This window comes from Crocodylus porosus, unplaced genomic scaffold (genome assembly GCF_001723895.1).
Source record: "Crocodylus porosus isolate Cpor-Errol unplaced genomic scaffold, CroPor_comp1, whole genome shotgun sequence".
In the NCBI taxonomy this organism is placed as follows: Eukaryota; Metazoa; Chordata; order Crocodylia; family Crocodylidae; genus Crocodylus; species Crocodylus porosus.
This window is the reverse complement of record NW_017728933.1, coordinates 4,760,985-4,777,155: the sequence shown is the minus strand read 5'-3', so window position 1 is coordinate 4,777,155 and position 16,171 is coordinate 4,760,985. Positions and strand designations below refer to the sequence as shown.

Sequence of the window (16,171 nt, the reverse complement as noted above, 5' to 3'; positions counted from 1 at the left end):
CTCATCTTGCTGGGGTCGTTTGACCCCAGTATTCTTTCCTGCCATGGCAGGGGGTCGGACTAGATGATCTGCTCAGGTCCCTTCCGTCCCTAGAAACTATGAAACTAAGTAGGAGTCTATTTCCTGCTCGCGGTCCCTGATGGCACGCAGTCACTGGACTGTGGCCTGCAGCTCCTCCAGCTGGCGCGCCAGAGACCCCAGTAGGGAGCAGACCCCACAAGGGGAGGTGGCCATGCTCCCAGGCCCCAGATCCTGAAAAAGCGACAGGCAGCCCCTGCAGCTGAGAGCCAGGAGCTCCGTCCACGTGGAGCCTGGAACCGTGGGCTCCGTCTGGTTGAAGGCCTCTGAGGTGCCGGGGGTGGGGGGGGCACAGACCCTGAGGGGACCCTCGGGGTGCGGCGTGTGCCCAACTGTGTCATGCTGCTGGCGGGCTGGCTATGGCTGGGACTGGCTTTCCTAGGGTGGCTCACAGACAGGGCCTCGGGCCCTCTTGCGCAGCCTCCTGCGCAAACTCTGCACTAACTCACACGCCAGCAGACAAATGCGCCTGTTTGCACAGCCTGTTTGTGCGGCTCCGGTTGCGTGGCTCCCTGGGGGGTTGGGTGAAGTAGGGCCAGGGCGGGGCGAGACTTTTCTGGGTTCCTACTCAGCTGCCTCCCACAGCTGAGCTGAGCTAGTCCCCTCCCACCTCCTTTCCTAGTCTTTCATCCCTGCTCGTTCCCTGCCGTTTCTGTGTCCTTGAAAGTTTCCAGCCCCCCTCCTCCAGTTTCTCCTGTAATCGCTCTGTACATGCGCAGCCTGGTTTCCTTGCCCTTGCTGCTGGCAAGGGCGGCATTGTCCCAGGTGTGTGCACTCACCTGAGTGCATGGAGGCTGGGCATGATGCTCATCAGCCACTTGTGCACCATGGAGTGAGATCTAGGAGGAAGCTGGGCTTTTATTACAAGTGCCACTTGCCTCCTGCTCTGGTTGAGTTGTCCAGCAGGAAGGAAGAGGGGGTATTGAGGGGGTCTAGCAACCAGCCTTGGTGACCGGGCAGGTATGTAAAACCCAAATGTGGAGAGCTCTCGGGGGCAAGGAGATCAGAGTTTCCGAGAAAGGCTCGTTTGGCTGTCAGTGCCTTCTTCCGTTTCTCCCCTATTTCATATTTCTGCTCAAACTGGAACAATGCATGAGAAGATGAGACGGAGATGCAATCTTTGGGACAAATCCTGCCTCTCCCACTATGGATGGAGTGGCCTTGATGCTGTCAAGCTGGTGTGCAAAGTATTGGGGCACCAGAGAGTGCTGGATCATGTCGCAGGGGCCCTAGAGGCGAGGTTGCCATGTGCCTCTGCGGGGACCCGCTAGGGTCTGGGTTGGCGGGAGGGGGGACCTTCCAAGGCTCGTCTCCTTCCTCTGCGGGGCAGAATGGAAAAGCCTCATGTTTGCCTCCGTAGCCTGGGCAGAACTTAGACATTAGCAGACCCTCGGGCAGCTCTTCAGCACCCAGCTGGTTACTCTGGCAGGTATGCAGCTCAGGCGTTGCACCGTAGTCCCGAGCTGAGTTGTGTGGTGCATCACCTGTTGTATGCTGAAATGCTTTGGTATTCTCAGCTGGTGTCATGGTCTTGGGAAGTGTCCAGGGAGGCTCCGAAACGTGGCTAAGTGGGAGCAACCTCTGGAGACCTACACCTGCTTGTAAGGCATTCCTTCTTTATGGTGGCTTCTCTTTTGATGTTATGTAGGCTGACTGCTACTACCAAGGATACATTGAAGGTGTCGCAAACTCAGCTGTGATGCTTAGCACCTGCTCTGGTCTCAGGTAAGGAAAGTATAGAGTTTATGAATTCCAGTACCTGCCTTATTTGGCATTGCCGTGGTTGCCATCAAAACTCAACCTTTACTCAGAGGCACAGCAGAGTTATTCCGGGTGGGGCAACCTACTTGTATTTTAGGACATGCTGAAGTTCCTGGTACTAAGTCACCTTCAGGAAAATCAGCCACAGATACCCTTGTGTTGTACCTGCTGGACAATGCTGGCTTGTGCCATTCTCAGTCCAGGAGCGCAAGCCGAGTGTAATGTAATGCAGAACACTTTGACTGCCATAGGAGTCTGGCACGTAGTTTGTTTTTTCAGAGGGCTGTTGCAATTTGAGAATGTCAGCTATGGGATTGAGCCGTTGGATTCCTCATCTGGATTTGAGCACCTTGTTTATCAAATAAAAAATGGATCCACCGAAAGGCTGCTCTCTGAGAATGAATACATGTTTAGAGATGGGGAGCAGGTATCCGGAGAGGTGTCCCATACCCTGCACATTGAAGTGAGTATGCTCTCTGTAATGGCAGTAGTAGGTGTTACGTGATTGCCAGCAGGCCAAAAGATTTGTTACATCGTTTTGTCGAATCTGAATTCTCGGGCACAGCAAATTCGGTGAGATGGCTTTGAACCTAGATTTAAACCGGGCCAGTGATATGCCCACGCTGTGCAGCCACATCGTATTATGAAGGAATGTGTGCCACAGCCGGAGGCCTCCTCAGGGCAACTCTCAGCCATTACTGTGTCGGTAAGAATGGTCTTGAGTAGCCCTGCCTCTTGTCACGGTCCATGCCTAGTGACCGCCGGCAGTGTCAGAGCCTGGTGGGTTTGAGGGCATTGCGTTTCTTGGAGGTGTTTGTGCCCTAAGGAAGGTGTGGATCTCACATTCCTCCTATGTATGTGGGGAGCGGCTTTCTCTGAGCCTAAAGTTTGGTGCGCTAGTCTGTCGTGTCTCCCTTTCTGAGAGTCAAAAGAGTGCTGGCGGCATGCTGGCTTGCGTAGCTGTGCGCAGAGCTTTGTAGACCCTTGGTAATTGTGCCAAGGGAGCATCATCAATCACAAGAGGGGTTTGCAGCTGTGCAGGGTTTGCTTGTTCCCCCCCTAAAGTCTAATGAATAAGTTATCGTAGGTTCATCCACTCTGCTAGATGGATAGCCTGGTGGCCATGTTTTTAAGCACTGGAGCTGAAGTTGGATACCACAGGCTTGCAGCGTTAGTAAGGGACACGATGGTTGAAGTGTAGAAATAATTAATAAGTGTGAAGTCTTTGTTTCAGTTAGCAGCTGCCATTAAATTGGCCAGATATCTGGAACTGGCGATAGTTTTGGACAAGGGTTTGGTAAGTCTCAGTCCTTTTCTTCTTTGTGTCATACCCTTCCTTTACTCTTGTACACCATGTAGAAATGGTCCCCTTTGTCCTGTCCCTCTAGAGGCATAGCGCAATCCAGAGTGGGCTGAAGCACAGCCCTTGTGTAAAGTACAAGTCCGTCCTCTGCCTAGGAAGGAAACTGAAGAAGTCATTAGATATTTTAAACGTCCAGAATTTGGGGCACATGTGAACACCGCAGCGTTCTCACAAGGGGAAAGGCATGCCCGAGGAAACGTTGTGCTGTAAAGGCGACCTAAAAAGTTGTGTTTGTTTTTCAGTACAACTACATGGGGTCAGACAAGTACGTTGTAACGCGGAAAATAGTTCAGCTCATCGGCTTTGTCAATAGCGTAAGTCCACTGTCTTTCTTGTTTCATACCAAAACAGCAAGTTGGATCATTTTACTGCACCATTTTCAAGGGCTGTGTGTTCTGTTGACTTTCCGTAGAGGATTATCTGCGTTGCTTTCCCCTCCTTGCTCTTGTAAAGCTTTGGTTTGGAGCAGCCGCGAGCTGCTGGAGGCAGAAAGGAGGAAACAACCCCGCATAATACTGCTTTACCCGCAGCTGCTTGTTGGCCTTATGTAGCCTGCCTTCTGAGGAAAACGGAAAGCCATTTCCAAAAGATAGCCCCGTCGTTTAGCACAACTGTGTTTCTTGCTACCTTTAAATTAGGGCTGATTTAAAATCCTCTAGTTTTTAAACACCTGGCCCGTGTCAGTGGTCATTCACCTTTTGAAACGCAAGCCCCCCTTTGCTAGACTCTGGGCACCCTTTAGAAAATGCCAGCACTTGCCGCCCTGCATTTTTTGACTGAGGGGAAAACAACGGACCAATTCTCTGGTGGCCAAGGGCTTGGGAAGACTGCCCCAGGGCAGAATGTTTCTTCACGTCATGGATTCCTCTTGGAGACCTCTGAGTGTATCGTGTGAACTGTGCGTAGGTGCCTGCCCATCAAAGCGGGCTGCGGCACCCTGGCCTAAGCAGTTCAACCCTGCCTAGCGTAGGCAGGTTGTTAATGCCTGTACATACACGTAGCTGCTCATAGTCAATCTGAGGTCTGCCTGCTGGCTGCAAAGCAGCCATTGGTCTGTCAGTGTGGTATGTGCTGTGCCACCCTCTGGTTTTGTCTGATTGTTTCTATCGGGCAAATCAGCCTTTTGGCTGCCTGTCTGTGCCTTCCAGTGGAGTGTGCTAAGCTGCCATAGCTACCTTACTGTCTGCCATGAGTGTCCACAGGGGAGAGAAATGCACACCCTGGCTTCCCTCACAGTCCTTCCCCTATGTGTTCAAGCTATGAGCTGTGGAGTCCCCAGGGCGGCTGCTTGCTAGTGTCTCCAGCTTTCCTTTCCTTATTTATACCAACTAGGGTATAAATTTTCTTATTTATATCAGCTAGCTCTGCTGTGTGTCATCTTGGTGCCCCACATGTGCCACATTTCCTGGCACGCTCCTCTGCTGTAAGAACAAGCTATTACCTTCTGCTCATTGGACGCCAACTGCTTCAGTCCCAACCCCCTTGCATTTGCCACGGGAGTTGTGATCCTGCAGGCATTTAAGTTTGTAACCCTGTATTCATGAGCTGTCCATTGATTTCCGTGACCCAAGCTGATCCAAAGTGCTGTGGTTTGGTCTTCAGAGCCAGATAGTATCATCTTGTTCTCCTGCACTTTTCTCCTCCCTGCCTTCTTTTTTCCCCACAGCAGTGGCAGGGACTCAGTCGTGAAGAGCAGTGCTGGTGTGTCATGTCTGTCTCTGAAAGCCGGGGGGTTGGGGTACTGCCTGTAAAAATAAAGCATGGGTCTGGAGAAAAAGTAGAGAACACGTGTCTGATCTTGTATTTGCAGATGTTCAGCCGCCTTAACGTGACAATCGTTCTGTCTTCCTTGGAGTTCTGGACAGATTATAACAAAATCATTACAACGGGGGAAGCTAATGAATTGCTACATCGATTTGTAAAGTGGAAAAACTCCCATCTTGTTCTGCGGCCCCACGACATGGCATATTTACTTGTGTAAGAGGAGCTTAGTGTTAAGTAAGATATTGTTTGGGTTTTTTTAACTCGCGCAGCTTTGGGAAACACGGATGACTGGCCCAAAAACTTACGTTAGAAAATGGGAGCGGCGCAAACTTCGTTCTTGATTGACTCCATTTCCAAACATATTTTTAAGCCTCTCGGCTGTTTCCCTGAGCGAGAACAGAAAGCTTAGGTTCAAGAAAAGGCAGTAATCTACTGTGTCCTTATCACCCCATTGCCAAGTGCATGTTGCTGCTGAAGGGACTGTCGTTACGTTTTAGGTACAGGGATCACCCTCGTTATGTGGGGACGACATTTGCCGGGAAGATGTGCGTCAGCAACTATTCTGGAGCTGTTGCACTGGTACAGTATTGTTGGATGTCCATTGGTAGCGATCACTGTAAGATTGGCCGCAGGCAAGTCAGAAGATGCTTGGCCCTTGGGTGTGGTGGATTGAGACGCATGCCTGTAGGCGCACGTTTTGACTCATGGCTCTGCCCAAGGGCAGACGTGCACCCTAAAGTACAAATGTAAATGTTATGGTGGCAGTTCCTCGGTCTTTTCATCCTAGCTTCCAAAATTATTGAGCCCGCTAATCCACAAAGACATTGGTACTGGTCTAAACATGTTGGCAGCGGCCGAGCCCTTAAGTATGTGCTTCTCTTTAAGCACGCGAGCGGTCCCACCTGCCTTTGGCAATACCACTCCCAAGGTGACGCGCATGCCTGCTTGTAAGCATCTTGCTGCCCGTGGGCCAGATGCTAGCTCTGTTTAGGGCTGAATTCCGAAGAGTGGGCACCTTGGGTCATGTCATTTGTTTTCTCCCGTGCCCTGGCAAGTTCTCTCACACCTGCAGCATCTGCGCTGCTTGCTCTGGGATTTAGCATGGTAAATGGCAGCCAGAAATTGGAAGCAAGTCTCATGCGGTCCTCTCCATTACAGTACGGGGAATTGCCTCCAGGACAGGTTGGAGAGAGCAGGCAGGAGAAGAAAGGGTTTGGTAAAATCATGGCTTGTTTCCTAACTGTGGGGAATTGCTTGCTATTAATTCCTGGGTCTTTCTCCTTCGTTCAGTACCAAGACGTGATGACCCTGGAGAGCTTTTCCATCGTTGTTGCCCAGCTGCTGGGGCTGAGTCTGGGCATGACCTATGACGATTCGAGGACCTGTCAGTGTTCCGGACCCACATGCATCATGCACAGGAATGCCATGTAAGGACCTTTATGCCATCCCTTCTCTCTCGTCGCTTTACCTGAATCTAGAGCTACTGTCTAGGATGTCCGTAAGTTTTATCATCGGAAAGGACACAATTTTAGGAGGCAAATGGTTGTGCCAGAGGCTGAGCATATGTCCAGCAAAGCAGGAGTATTTTCAGCCTCCCCTAGCATCCGTGCTGCTACCTCTGTACAGCACAGGGTGACTTGTTTCTGCAAGCCATGTTTGAAAACGCATCTCACCCATGTCTATGCCCGTGTACATGGCACGTGGTTATAGCGCGAGGGTCCTCTGATGCGTCGGGTATAGAGGTTTTTGCTACGTCCGCGTTTGGCAGGTGCATCTAACTAGGTACAGAACTCACGGTTGGCTTATGCATTTTTCATGGGGATCATTTTGAGAAGTTACTTTTCTATTGGCAAGAGGGTACCTGTTGAAGCCTGGTCTGGCCATTTCTGTGGCAGGCAGTAATGTGCGTGACCTCTGTGGGCCATGCAGAGCAGAGAGCTCAAGGACCACTCCTCTTTGCTGGCAGGGAGTGATCTCGTTGAAATTGGTGGGGTTGCGTGCATGAAGCAGAACTCACGTAGCCCATGGCACGTGCTGGCCATGCCTTGACTTTTTCCCCAGGATGCGGCTTGTGGGTATTTTGGAATAAAACATGTAGTGCTAAATGGCTGAGCCTCAAAATATTCTTTCAGTGACACGGTTTTGCCAACAGAGCCACTTGCCTGTTGTCGTTTCTGGCAAACGCAAGGCAACACAAAGTAGCGCTGAGTCCTAGAACTCTGCAGCCCTTCTGACAGTGGCCCCAATCATTCAGCTCTGGGGACTGCAAATGAGCGCATTTAATCTTGCGTAGTCAAGCCAGGCGAGAGCCCCAGTCTGGTAGATGCCTGTGGATGTGAGTACTGTGGTGCTCACACACCCAAATGCCTCTAGGATCTAGACTTGCATCCATTTTCGCCAAAACTCTTTATTAGTTGGTGGCAATCAATTAACAGGCATGATATGAGTTTATGGGCCCAGAAATGTGAGGGCACCAAAGGGGCTCTTCTGGTCAGTTGGTCTGCCCTTCTGCGTTACACAGACCGTAGCACCTTACCTGATGATTTCGGCAGCAAACATCTCGTCTGTTGCTGAGCAAGATAGCATCTGTTCACAGGTCACGGGCATCAAGTTCAGTGTCCAGTGGGCAGGTGTCCACGATCTGCCGGGCGTTGTTGGGCTATAGATCTAAAAGAGAGCCACTTACCTGCAGTTTCTTTCTTTTTGGGCAGAGAGATGCGAGTTTTGCATTGGATGCCATGGTTCGGGTTAGCGTGATGCTATAAACGATGCAATGTTGTCTCTCCCAAGCCTTTACACCAAACCAAGCTTGGTCTAGAGAATCCAAATACCTCAGGTGCACCTGCGCATACGTGATGGATTTATTAGAACATAAGCAGAAATTGAGTCTGATTTCTGACCCTTTGGTGATCATCCTCACATCCTCAGGTATTCCCTATCGGAACCCTAGGAAGAAAAGGCAGAAGCGAGTTAGCGGGTATCTGTGATCGCTTAACATGCATGTCTTCTTTTAAGAAGGAAGCAAAAGCAGGCTATGTCACATCAGCTACCAATTACTGCCCTTTTTGGTTGTTCAGACCTTTGAGGTGTTTTCACCGAAGAACGGAAATGTTTTCAGCTGGCTTTTGGAAGTTAGCGTGCCTGCTGCTAATTCTCCAGCAAGATCCGTAACCGTTTTTAGATTCTAGATTTTTTTGATTGCTCTTTGTTGTATTGTAGACTGTTCAGTGGTGTAAAAAGCTTCAGTAGCTGCAGCATTGAAGACTTTGAAACCTTTATTACACATAGCAGAGGACACTGCCTTTCCAATAGGCCGCATTTGAATCTGTCCTACAAGCGTCCAAGCTGCGGCAACGGTATTATAGAAGATGGAGAGCAATGTGACTGTGGCTCCTCACAGGTCAGTACGCAGCTTTGCTGGAGCAATGTAACAGGGTAGTGTTTTTGGTGCAGAGTAACCGTGCACTGACAGCCAGTGTGTGGCAGAAGCAGGAGGAAGCCCTGAAAGGTCTTGTCTGTACGTATAGAAAAAATGCACATTGGCACGCGTGTCGTTGTAGCAACCTCAGACTTGCACGGCTCTTGGAGGTTCTTCGGGGTGACGATTCTAGGCAGACCTTTAGAGGAGAGAACAGTTAGACCATGTAGGCTAATCACATTTGCCTTTTTTCCAGGAATGCACACGGAATAGATGCTGTACTACGGAGTGTAGATTAGCAAGAGGCGCGGGGTGTGCTGCTGGGTTATGCTGCTCTAGCTGTCAGGTAAAGCACGAGTTTTCTGTCAGCAGCTAGAGGTGCAGGGCCCCAGAAGCCCTGCGCCAATCTGCTTGACAGCTGGCAGGCTTTGTGGCCGCAGCAGGGGCCACCATCCCTGCGGCTGTCATTCTGCTGCGCCTTAACACACACAGGGTCATCTATGTCATGAGTTTTGCCTGTCAGAAGCTTGAGGTGCAGTTCCCCCCCCCCAAACCCCTGCACCGATCTTCTTGAAACTTGGTAGGCTTTGTGGCCTTGCCAGGGGCCACCACCCCTGCAGTTTTCACCCCCCTGTGGCGTAACACGTACATGTGGCATGAGTTTTGCTTTCAAGAATTTGGGGTGCAGTTCCCCCCAAACCCCTGCACCAATCTTCTTGAAACTTGGCAGGCTTCATGCTCTCAGCAGAGGCTACCACCCTTGCAAGTAAGTTTCATCCAAATCGGACAAAAAACCACAAAGTAATAGATATTTCATTGATTCCCCACTATCCCCCACGGCCGGGTCTCCAAGGTGGCTCCGAAGCTTCAGCCGGATCGAAGCGGGAACCTGGTCCAGAGCTCCGGATCAGATTGCTGGCATCTGAAGCCGGATCGAATAGCTACCTACTCGCATGGGCCTAGAATCTAGACCTTCTTAGTACTAGTGCAGAACGCCTTTGGGGAGGTGTGGAAGCTGTGGCAGGGTCTGCTGCGGTCACTTGTTTTGCCAGAGCTCAGAGCAGGTAAGGGTTGGGCAGCCTGGTTGGAGAAGTGGGCTGTAGACGGACTGAGCAGCTTGCCCGAGAGCATGAGGGAAGTCAGCAGTTGGGATGGTCACTGAACATGGACTCCCTGAGTCGCAGCCTGGTCCTTGAGCCACAGTCTTGTCGTTGGGAGCAGCAAGGGCTGTGTGGCTTTTCTTTCCTCTCGCAAGTGGGCCAACGTCTGTGGACACAGTCCAGAGGCCTGCTTGCCTGCGTGAAGCCAAGCTTGGGCATCACAGCAGGATTCAGGCCTTATTTGGGATGAAAGCAGTATTTGCTGTACCTTCTTTGAAATGCTGCCTCTTCTAGTGTGTGGTGCGGAGCATTGATTGTGGCAATAGTCTATCCAGGCTGCAGATCGCTACGTGCTTTTAATGGCAGCGATGAAGAACCAATGAGGGGGGTTGTGGTGCGGGGGTGGCTTTCCCGCCACTTGTGAGATGGGAAACAAAGACATGTGGCCACCCTTTGTGTGTGCGTGTATCTGGAGAAGTCTGATATGGTAGATGAGATGATCCCCTGGATCTAGAGGGCATAGTGTATCTGTGCTGGGGCACAGGAGATGCTTCTAGGCCGGGGCTTCTCAGCCTGGGGGCCACAAGATTCTTTCAAGCATGCTGCCACACAGTGGTAGCACTGTTAGGTGTAAAAACACGAGTCCTCGGATAAAACCCTGAGCTGTCACCTGTGAATTCACAGCATTCACAACATTCCTTTGTGCTGTGGGCTTTCAGAGTCCCTTGCCCCAGAAGACTTGCTCTGTGGTTTTTCTGTAGTCACAAAGGAGTAAACATTATGAGGCGGCATTTTGTGAGGGGTGCCTCTGAGTGACTGGGGCATGCCCGAGTCTCTTAAGGGGTGCCCCTAGCCTAAGACGGGTTGAGAAGCACTGCTTTGGGCACTCTTGCAGCGAGAGCGACAGTAGCTGCGCTCAAAGGGAGAAGGCCAGGGATAAGTGAATTAGGGGAAGTGCTAGTGGCAGTGACATGCAGCAGCAGCTTGGTGGTGGCGCATTATCGTCACATAATTCCATGGTCCATGCGTGCTGGACTTGAACATCACCGGGTAGGATGTTTACGTGCGATGATTATTCCTACCTCTGTCCACTAGATAAAAGCAAGGAACAGGAAATGCAGAGAGAGGGTGGATAATCAATGTGATCTCCCCGAGTTCTGCAATGGAACCTCAGCGTTCTGTCCGGAGGACGTCTTTGTCCAAAATGGGTACAAATGCGAGCACAACACCGGCTACTGTTACAATGGGCATTGCCAGGCTGCTGACCTCCACTGCCAGAGAATCTACGGGAGAGGTAATGCGGGCAACCATTCCAATGTTTTCCCAAGTCCAGTGCCAGAAACCTGTTGTAGGACCAGTAGTAGCAAACATGGTAACAGTACTGAACATCGTACTTGAATGGCTGTCTTTGTTCTCGTTAAGTCTCCCACTACCATCGGTGGCATTTGAGAAGGGCCGATGGACGACATCCCCGTTCCTCTCTGATTGTAACCCACGTTACATCTCAACTTGCAGGTTCCAAAAATGGCCCCGATGCCTGTTACGAAGAAGTCAATAGTCAAACTGATAGGTTTGGCCACTGCGGAAATGATCCAAACATGGGATACAAGAGCTGCAGCTGGACGTAGGTCTGAGGAAACGGATGTCGCTATTCATTTCAGTGCAACTCTGATGTAGACGGGTGTTTGTCGTCTGTTCCTCTGAAGGGTTGCTTTTGTGGCTTCCTCAAGTTCCCTTTGTGGGGAGCTGGCTATTCCTAGTCCATAGCCCTAGCTTTTTCCAAGGACCTTGCCTTGCCTACCTAGCCCTGGCACCTGGGGCAGAAGCAGCCAATATAAGGAGGAGTGTCTCTGGGCCAAGGTATGGAGAAGGAGTAGGCATAGCCCTCGGCTGTGGACAGACCGAGTCACAAGCATCTGGCACGCCTGGCTCCTCTGCCCCAAGGGTATGCGATAAGTAAGGGCTGGTGGTGTTGGCAGTGGCTGGACATGTCTGGAAAGACAGGACCCTGAGCGTCACTCGTGGTCTGAACGCCCTGCCCAGATCTACACGGTCCCCTCTGCAGCTTCATGCCTGGCCGGAGGACCCTGACGTATAGCGGAGCGTACAGAAGTGCTCTCCTCTCTTGATGGAGCAGTCTTCTCGCTTCCTTGTGCACTGGTTTTTGTTTGGTTGCTGGGGTTTTGTTGGGGTCCCATACTAGCCGCGCTCTCCCTCCTTATCGGGCGGGTTTTATCTTCTTTGACAGTTGAAGCGATCTGGTATTCTGTGTAACTGTATGTCCCTCTCCTGATGACTTTTATAGGAATCTCAAGTGCGGGAAGTTAATTTGTACCTATCCAATTCGCGTTCCGTTTATTCAAGAAAACACGGCTGTGATTTACGCTCAAGTGCGTGAGGATCTATGCGTGTCTTTAGATTACATGCAGCCAGCCACTGTGAAAGACCCGATGATGGTGAAAGATGGCACAATGTGTGCTAATGGCAAGGTAGAGAACTATGTCATAAAGGGGTAAAAAGTCAGCCTGTGGACTGCCTGAATCAGATGGATTTTTAGAGGCTTTGACACTGCAGAGTAAGCTCTTCCAGTGACTGTATTCACGCTGTTGTGTTTGTCACTCACTCCCTCAACGCCCAGGGTCATTTTTTCCATACGGCGTAAGCCTAAGTGGTAACTCAGCCAGAGAGAGGTGACCATGTAGCGGTGTCTCCGGCCACCCCCTTGCTCTGCTTTGGTAACGTCTTTGCATCGCTGTGCTTGAATCATTCTGCTGCTTTGTAATCCTCAATATGACTTGTACAGTAGCAGCATCGAGGGCCCAATGTCCCATAAAGACGGGTCGTGTGCTGAAATGCTAAGAGTCTGCGGAAGTGTCTTTGATGGGAGCCCCGCTGTTTGTTTGCTGTTCCCAGGGTCCTAGTGTGAGCCTAGCCAGGGTAGGAGTCTGCAAGCCTGTCTAGCCGCTGTGGCAGAGAGTGGCTGCAAAGGGGAGGAAGGGGTGTGCAGGGCCTATTCAGACTGACCTGTCCCCTGCCCTTCCTCCCTGATGGCCTCTGGCAGTCAGAAGCCTAGTGGATAGGTGACACCCCTCCTGCCCCATCTAATACCCACGGATAGACTTGTCGTGCGTGAACTGGGCCGGGCCTCTCTCGGCCCATGTTAAATTGGTGACCTCTACAGGAGCTGGGGTCTCCAGGTCCCGCCTGGTAATTAGATGCTGCGTGGAGGTAAAAAGCTGCCTTTGGTTTGTTTTAAACAGGCTTCCTAATAATTGCCCATCACATTCCCTGGAGCTACTATCATAAGAGCTAGCCAAGGGGAGGTCCCTGCTGACTTTCTCCCTGGCAGTCCTGATTTCCGAGGCCTCCTTCATACCCTAGAGAGGCAGGGGGGAAGACCCCAGGGCTCCGCCAAGGGGAATGTGGATTGGCGCATCGGATGGGCCTGGCTCCCTTTGTGAAGTACAGGTGCTCCTGCTCTTTGTATGATCAGTTCTTGCTGCGTGCCTTTTCATGAAGATCCCTTCTTTGTTGACTATCTTTGTGGTAACGGGGCAGATGCCATTAGTGGGTCTTTGGACAGGCATCTGTGGCATGTCCCAAAAACACGGTCTTTCTGGTTCTTCGCCATGAAGCTTCTTTTCAGGAAGCGTGGGCTGCGCTCTGAGCACACAGGTAGGCAGATCCACCTGCCCTGGCTTTTCCTACTTTGTTGTTATTTTAGGTTTGCATAGCTGGAAAGTGCCAGGTAGAAGGCGTTCTGGGATACGATTGTAATCCAGAGACAAAATGCAGCGGACACGGGGTAAGTTTGAGTAATGTTATTTCCGTGTGATGGTGCCTGGTCTCGGCAGGTAAAGCAGCAGGTGGTTTCGGGATATGACCCCACGCTGCAATGCCTGGTAATGGGCTACGGCAGCAGTTTGGCTTGGCAGGTATGGCCAGAGCCTCTCCCATGACCTATTAGTTGCCCTAGGCTGCGGGTGAAAGTCCAGTTCTCCTGAGACAAAGCACAGGCGGACAGATGCCCGTGTCCTTTGTCCCGCGAGAAATCCTACAAAAGGTTCCTGGCTGAAAAAGCAGTCGCAGGTTTTCCTACGACATGGCAAAGTGTGCCTGCAGCCCCGACATGGTGGCAGAAAGGCGGCACTGCATTCAGCCCCATGCTGAACCCATATTTGTCAGGCAATACGTGGACGTGCTGGTCCCCGGATCCTTTTGTCTCGGGATACACCCCTGCGTGACTTAGAGGGACAAATGCAATGCCTGTTCCTAGCCGAAGGGGACTTAGGTGTGTAAGTGGAGTCGGGGTCCCCCCTGTTGTGGGGCCAAAAGAGCTAACTGGTCTGAGTCCCCTCCTGCCAGCTGTGCTTCCTGCCTTGGTTAAACCCCTGGTCAAAAAGGAACGGCCTGACCGGGTGCTCAGGGACTCCAGCAAGCCAGACCAGGATCTTGCTTGTGTGATTTGCGTCACTTCCATTTGGTGCCTCATAGGCAAAGTAAGACCCAGGCCACCTGAGCCTCGGTGTGCCCTTGCCAGGTGTGCGCAGAAAGGGAGTGGGACCAGTTTGACTGGCCCGGGATGGCTGCGGAAAGTAGAACGACAGGCAGGGCTGTTCTGCGTGACCCAGAGAAAATCGGATGGCTCCAGACCAGGAGAAAAAAAGGGAAAGGCAGCCAAATGGTGAATGGCCAAGCAGCAGGGAACTGTTTAGACCCAGCCCGTCACAGTTACCAGAGGAGGGGGCAGACTAGGGGAGGGGCTGGGTCATGGGGGACATGGAGGGAGTCCCCAGAATCTAGTTTCAGCCATGCCAGTGGACTGCTGGGGTCCCAGCCAAGCCAGGCCACCCGTCCCATGCACGCGTCATGTTGGTAGAAGTGGGGCTGCCTGCCTGCTTGCCCCGTGGGTGTGAATGCCAGGCTACCGAGCACATGGTCTCAAGCATCTGGAAGAGTGTGTAGGGGGCAGGTCCTCTCACACTGACGGCCCAGGTGGTCATCTGCAGGGGCAGGGCACTGGGAGCTTACCCTGGAGTGACTGGTCGTATTCACCTCGGAGGAGAACTGCTGTCATGGGGTAGTAACCTTGCTGTCTCCCCTCTGTGTTAAGGTGTGCAACAGCAAGAAAAATTGCCACTGTGATATCGGCTGGCAGCCTCCAAATTGCCAAACCAGAGGATCCGGGCTAGGTGGAAGCATTGACAGTGGACTTCGCTTTTTGGGCTCTGGTGAGTGCTCTGACCCAATTTGGCAAACCCAGTGTCCTGGGCCCCAGCAGCTTGGATTTGGTGCTCTCCTTTAAAGGGAGCAACAGATCTGCCATGAGCACCTTCAAGGAGCCTACAAAACCTCGGCGATTAGTAACATGGGGCCTAATTCAGCTCTCCGTGATTCCTGAGAGACTCTGCAGCCGTTGAGCCTGGCCAGTAGCTAATTAGCCAGTAGAAGGAGCTGCTGTGGTCGCTTGGCTAGCTGGGTGCTGAGCCCTTTCTCGGCCTCCTGCCCTGATGTCAGACTTTGAGGGCAAAGCTGCAGCCCTTTAGAGGTCTGGGCAGGCCCGTGTCTTGTGAAGATGTGCCCGTGATCCTAGCACCCGTTCCACTTGAATGGACAGCGCTAGCCTGGCGACCGTTAAAATACCCAAGAAGCAGAGGCGGTGCAGGTGGGCAGTCTGTAGTGTGCAAAAGCAGTCATGAAACGTAAGCCATGGCTTGGTTGCCTGACTTGTTAAAACTAGGGGAAATAACACGCCAGTCAGAAGAGATGCACATGGGGGAGAATCCTGCAGCTGAGCCATAATGGGGCACACGTCGGGAGCTGGGTAGCCCAGTGGCCCTGGGTAGCTGCCTCGGACTTGATGGCCCACATCTCGTGCCATTGGGAGGGTGAGGCACTTGATCCCTGCCCCACAACCCAACCTTGGCCCAGGTCCTTTCATGTTTTCAGGGGATTGGTGGGGAAAGCTACTGAGTGAGGCTTTATCAGTCTGGAAAGGGTCCCCCTGGGTGCACCTCTCCCTGTTGTGCCCTGGGGGTCTGGCACTCTCCAGACGTGGCCCAGGCCGCTCCACCTGGCTGGCAGCGCAGCGGGGTAGTCCTGATCACAGCTGTCTGTCCGACTGTCGTGTTCGGACTGTCCCGTGCCGGTCACCAGGCTGAAAGTTGTTTCACGCCTTTTGCCTGGACGCATTGATCTCCTGTGACTGCTGTCAGGGAGAAAAAATTGACGTGACCTGAAGGGAATCGTGTGCCTGGATAACTTTCTGTAAGAGATGACCGTTGCTGTCCTGGGAAATGAGGCAGCGCAGAGGAGCGGGTGGGGGCAGCTGCGTGAGACCCGGTGTCGGTGTGCTCTCTCTAGACGCTGCCCTGGAGCGCGCTGCCCAGAGGACGATGAAGAATTGGCTGCTGCTGGGCTTCTGCCTCTTTCTGCCCGTCCTTGTCGGCGCCGCCCTCATGGTCGCCAAGCGGAAGGAGCTGAGTCAGCTGTGCGCCGAGGAGGAGTCCCAAGCCGATGAGGAGTAAATGCATTTTGGTGACCTCCTAGGTCCCCGCCCTGCTGTGTGCGGGAGCCCCCTCGGCGGCTCCTGCCTGAGCTCTCCGCCGCGCCTGTGGCCTCCCCCCCCGCCGGCCAAGGCAGCCTCAGGGCTCAGCACCCGCTCCCCCTGCCTCCCCGCAGGTCCCC

The 16,171-nt window shown here is 52.4% G+C and overlaps 1 protein-coding gene across 1 annotated transcript in view; it reads left to right on the top strand.

Annotated features, from left to right (window-relative positions):
- LOC109317411 (disintegrin and metalloproteinase domain-containing protein 32-like) overlaps positions 1-16,081 on the top strand; it is a 20,699-nt gene extending 4,618 nt beyond the window's left edge. The window contains exons 4-18 of the mRNA XM_019546077.1: positions 1,727-1,803; positions 2,119-2,302; positions 3,074-3,136; positions 3,445-3,516; positions 5,013-5,179; positions 5,464-5,545; positions 6,257-6,393; positions 8,186-8,366; positions 8,641-8,730; positions 10,580-10,778; positions 11,000-11,108; positions 11,790-11,973; positions 13,209-13,289; positions 14,598-14,715; positions 15,848-16,081. Coding sequence (XP_019401622.1) covers positions 1,727-1,803; positions 2,119-2,302; positions 3,074-3,136; positions 3,445-3,516; positions 5,013-5,179; positions 5,464-5,545; positions 6,257-6,393; positions 8,186-8,366; positions 8,641-8,730; positions 10,580-10,778; positions 11,000-11,108; positions 11,790-11,973; positions 13,209-13,289; positions 14,598-14,715; positions 15,848-16,011 — 1,908 coding nt within the window. The 3' untranslated portion in view covers positions 16,012-16,081. The remainder of the gene's footprint in view (positions 1-1,726; positions 1,804-2,118; positions 2,303-3,073; positions 3,137-3,444; positions 3,517-5,012; positions 5,180-5,463; positions 5,546-6,256; positions 6,394-8,185; positions 8,367-8,640; positions 8,731-10,579; positions 10,779-10,999; positions 11,109-11,789; positions 11,974-13,208; positions 13,290-14,597; positions 14,716-15,847) is intronic.
- The last annotated feature ends 90 nt before the right edge of the window (positions 16,082-16,171 follow it).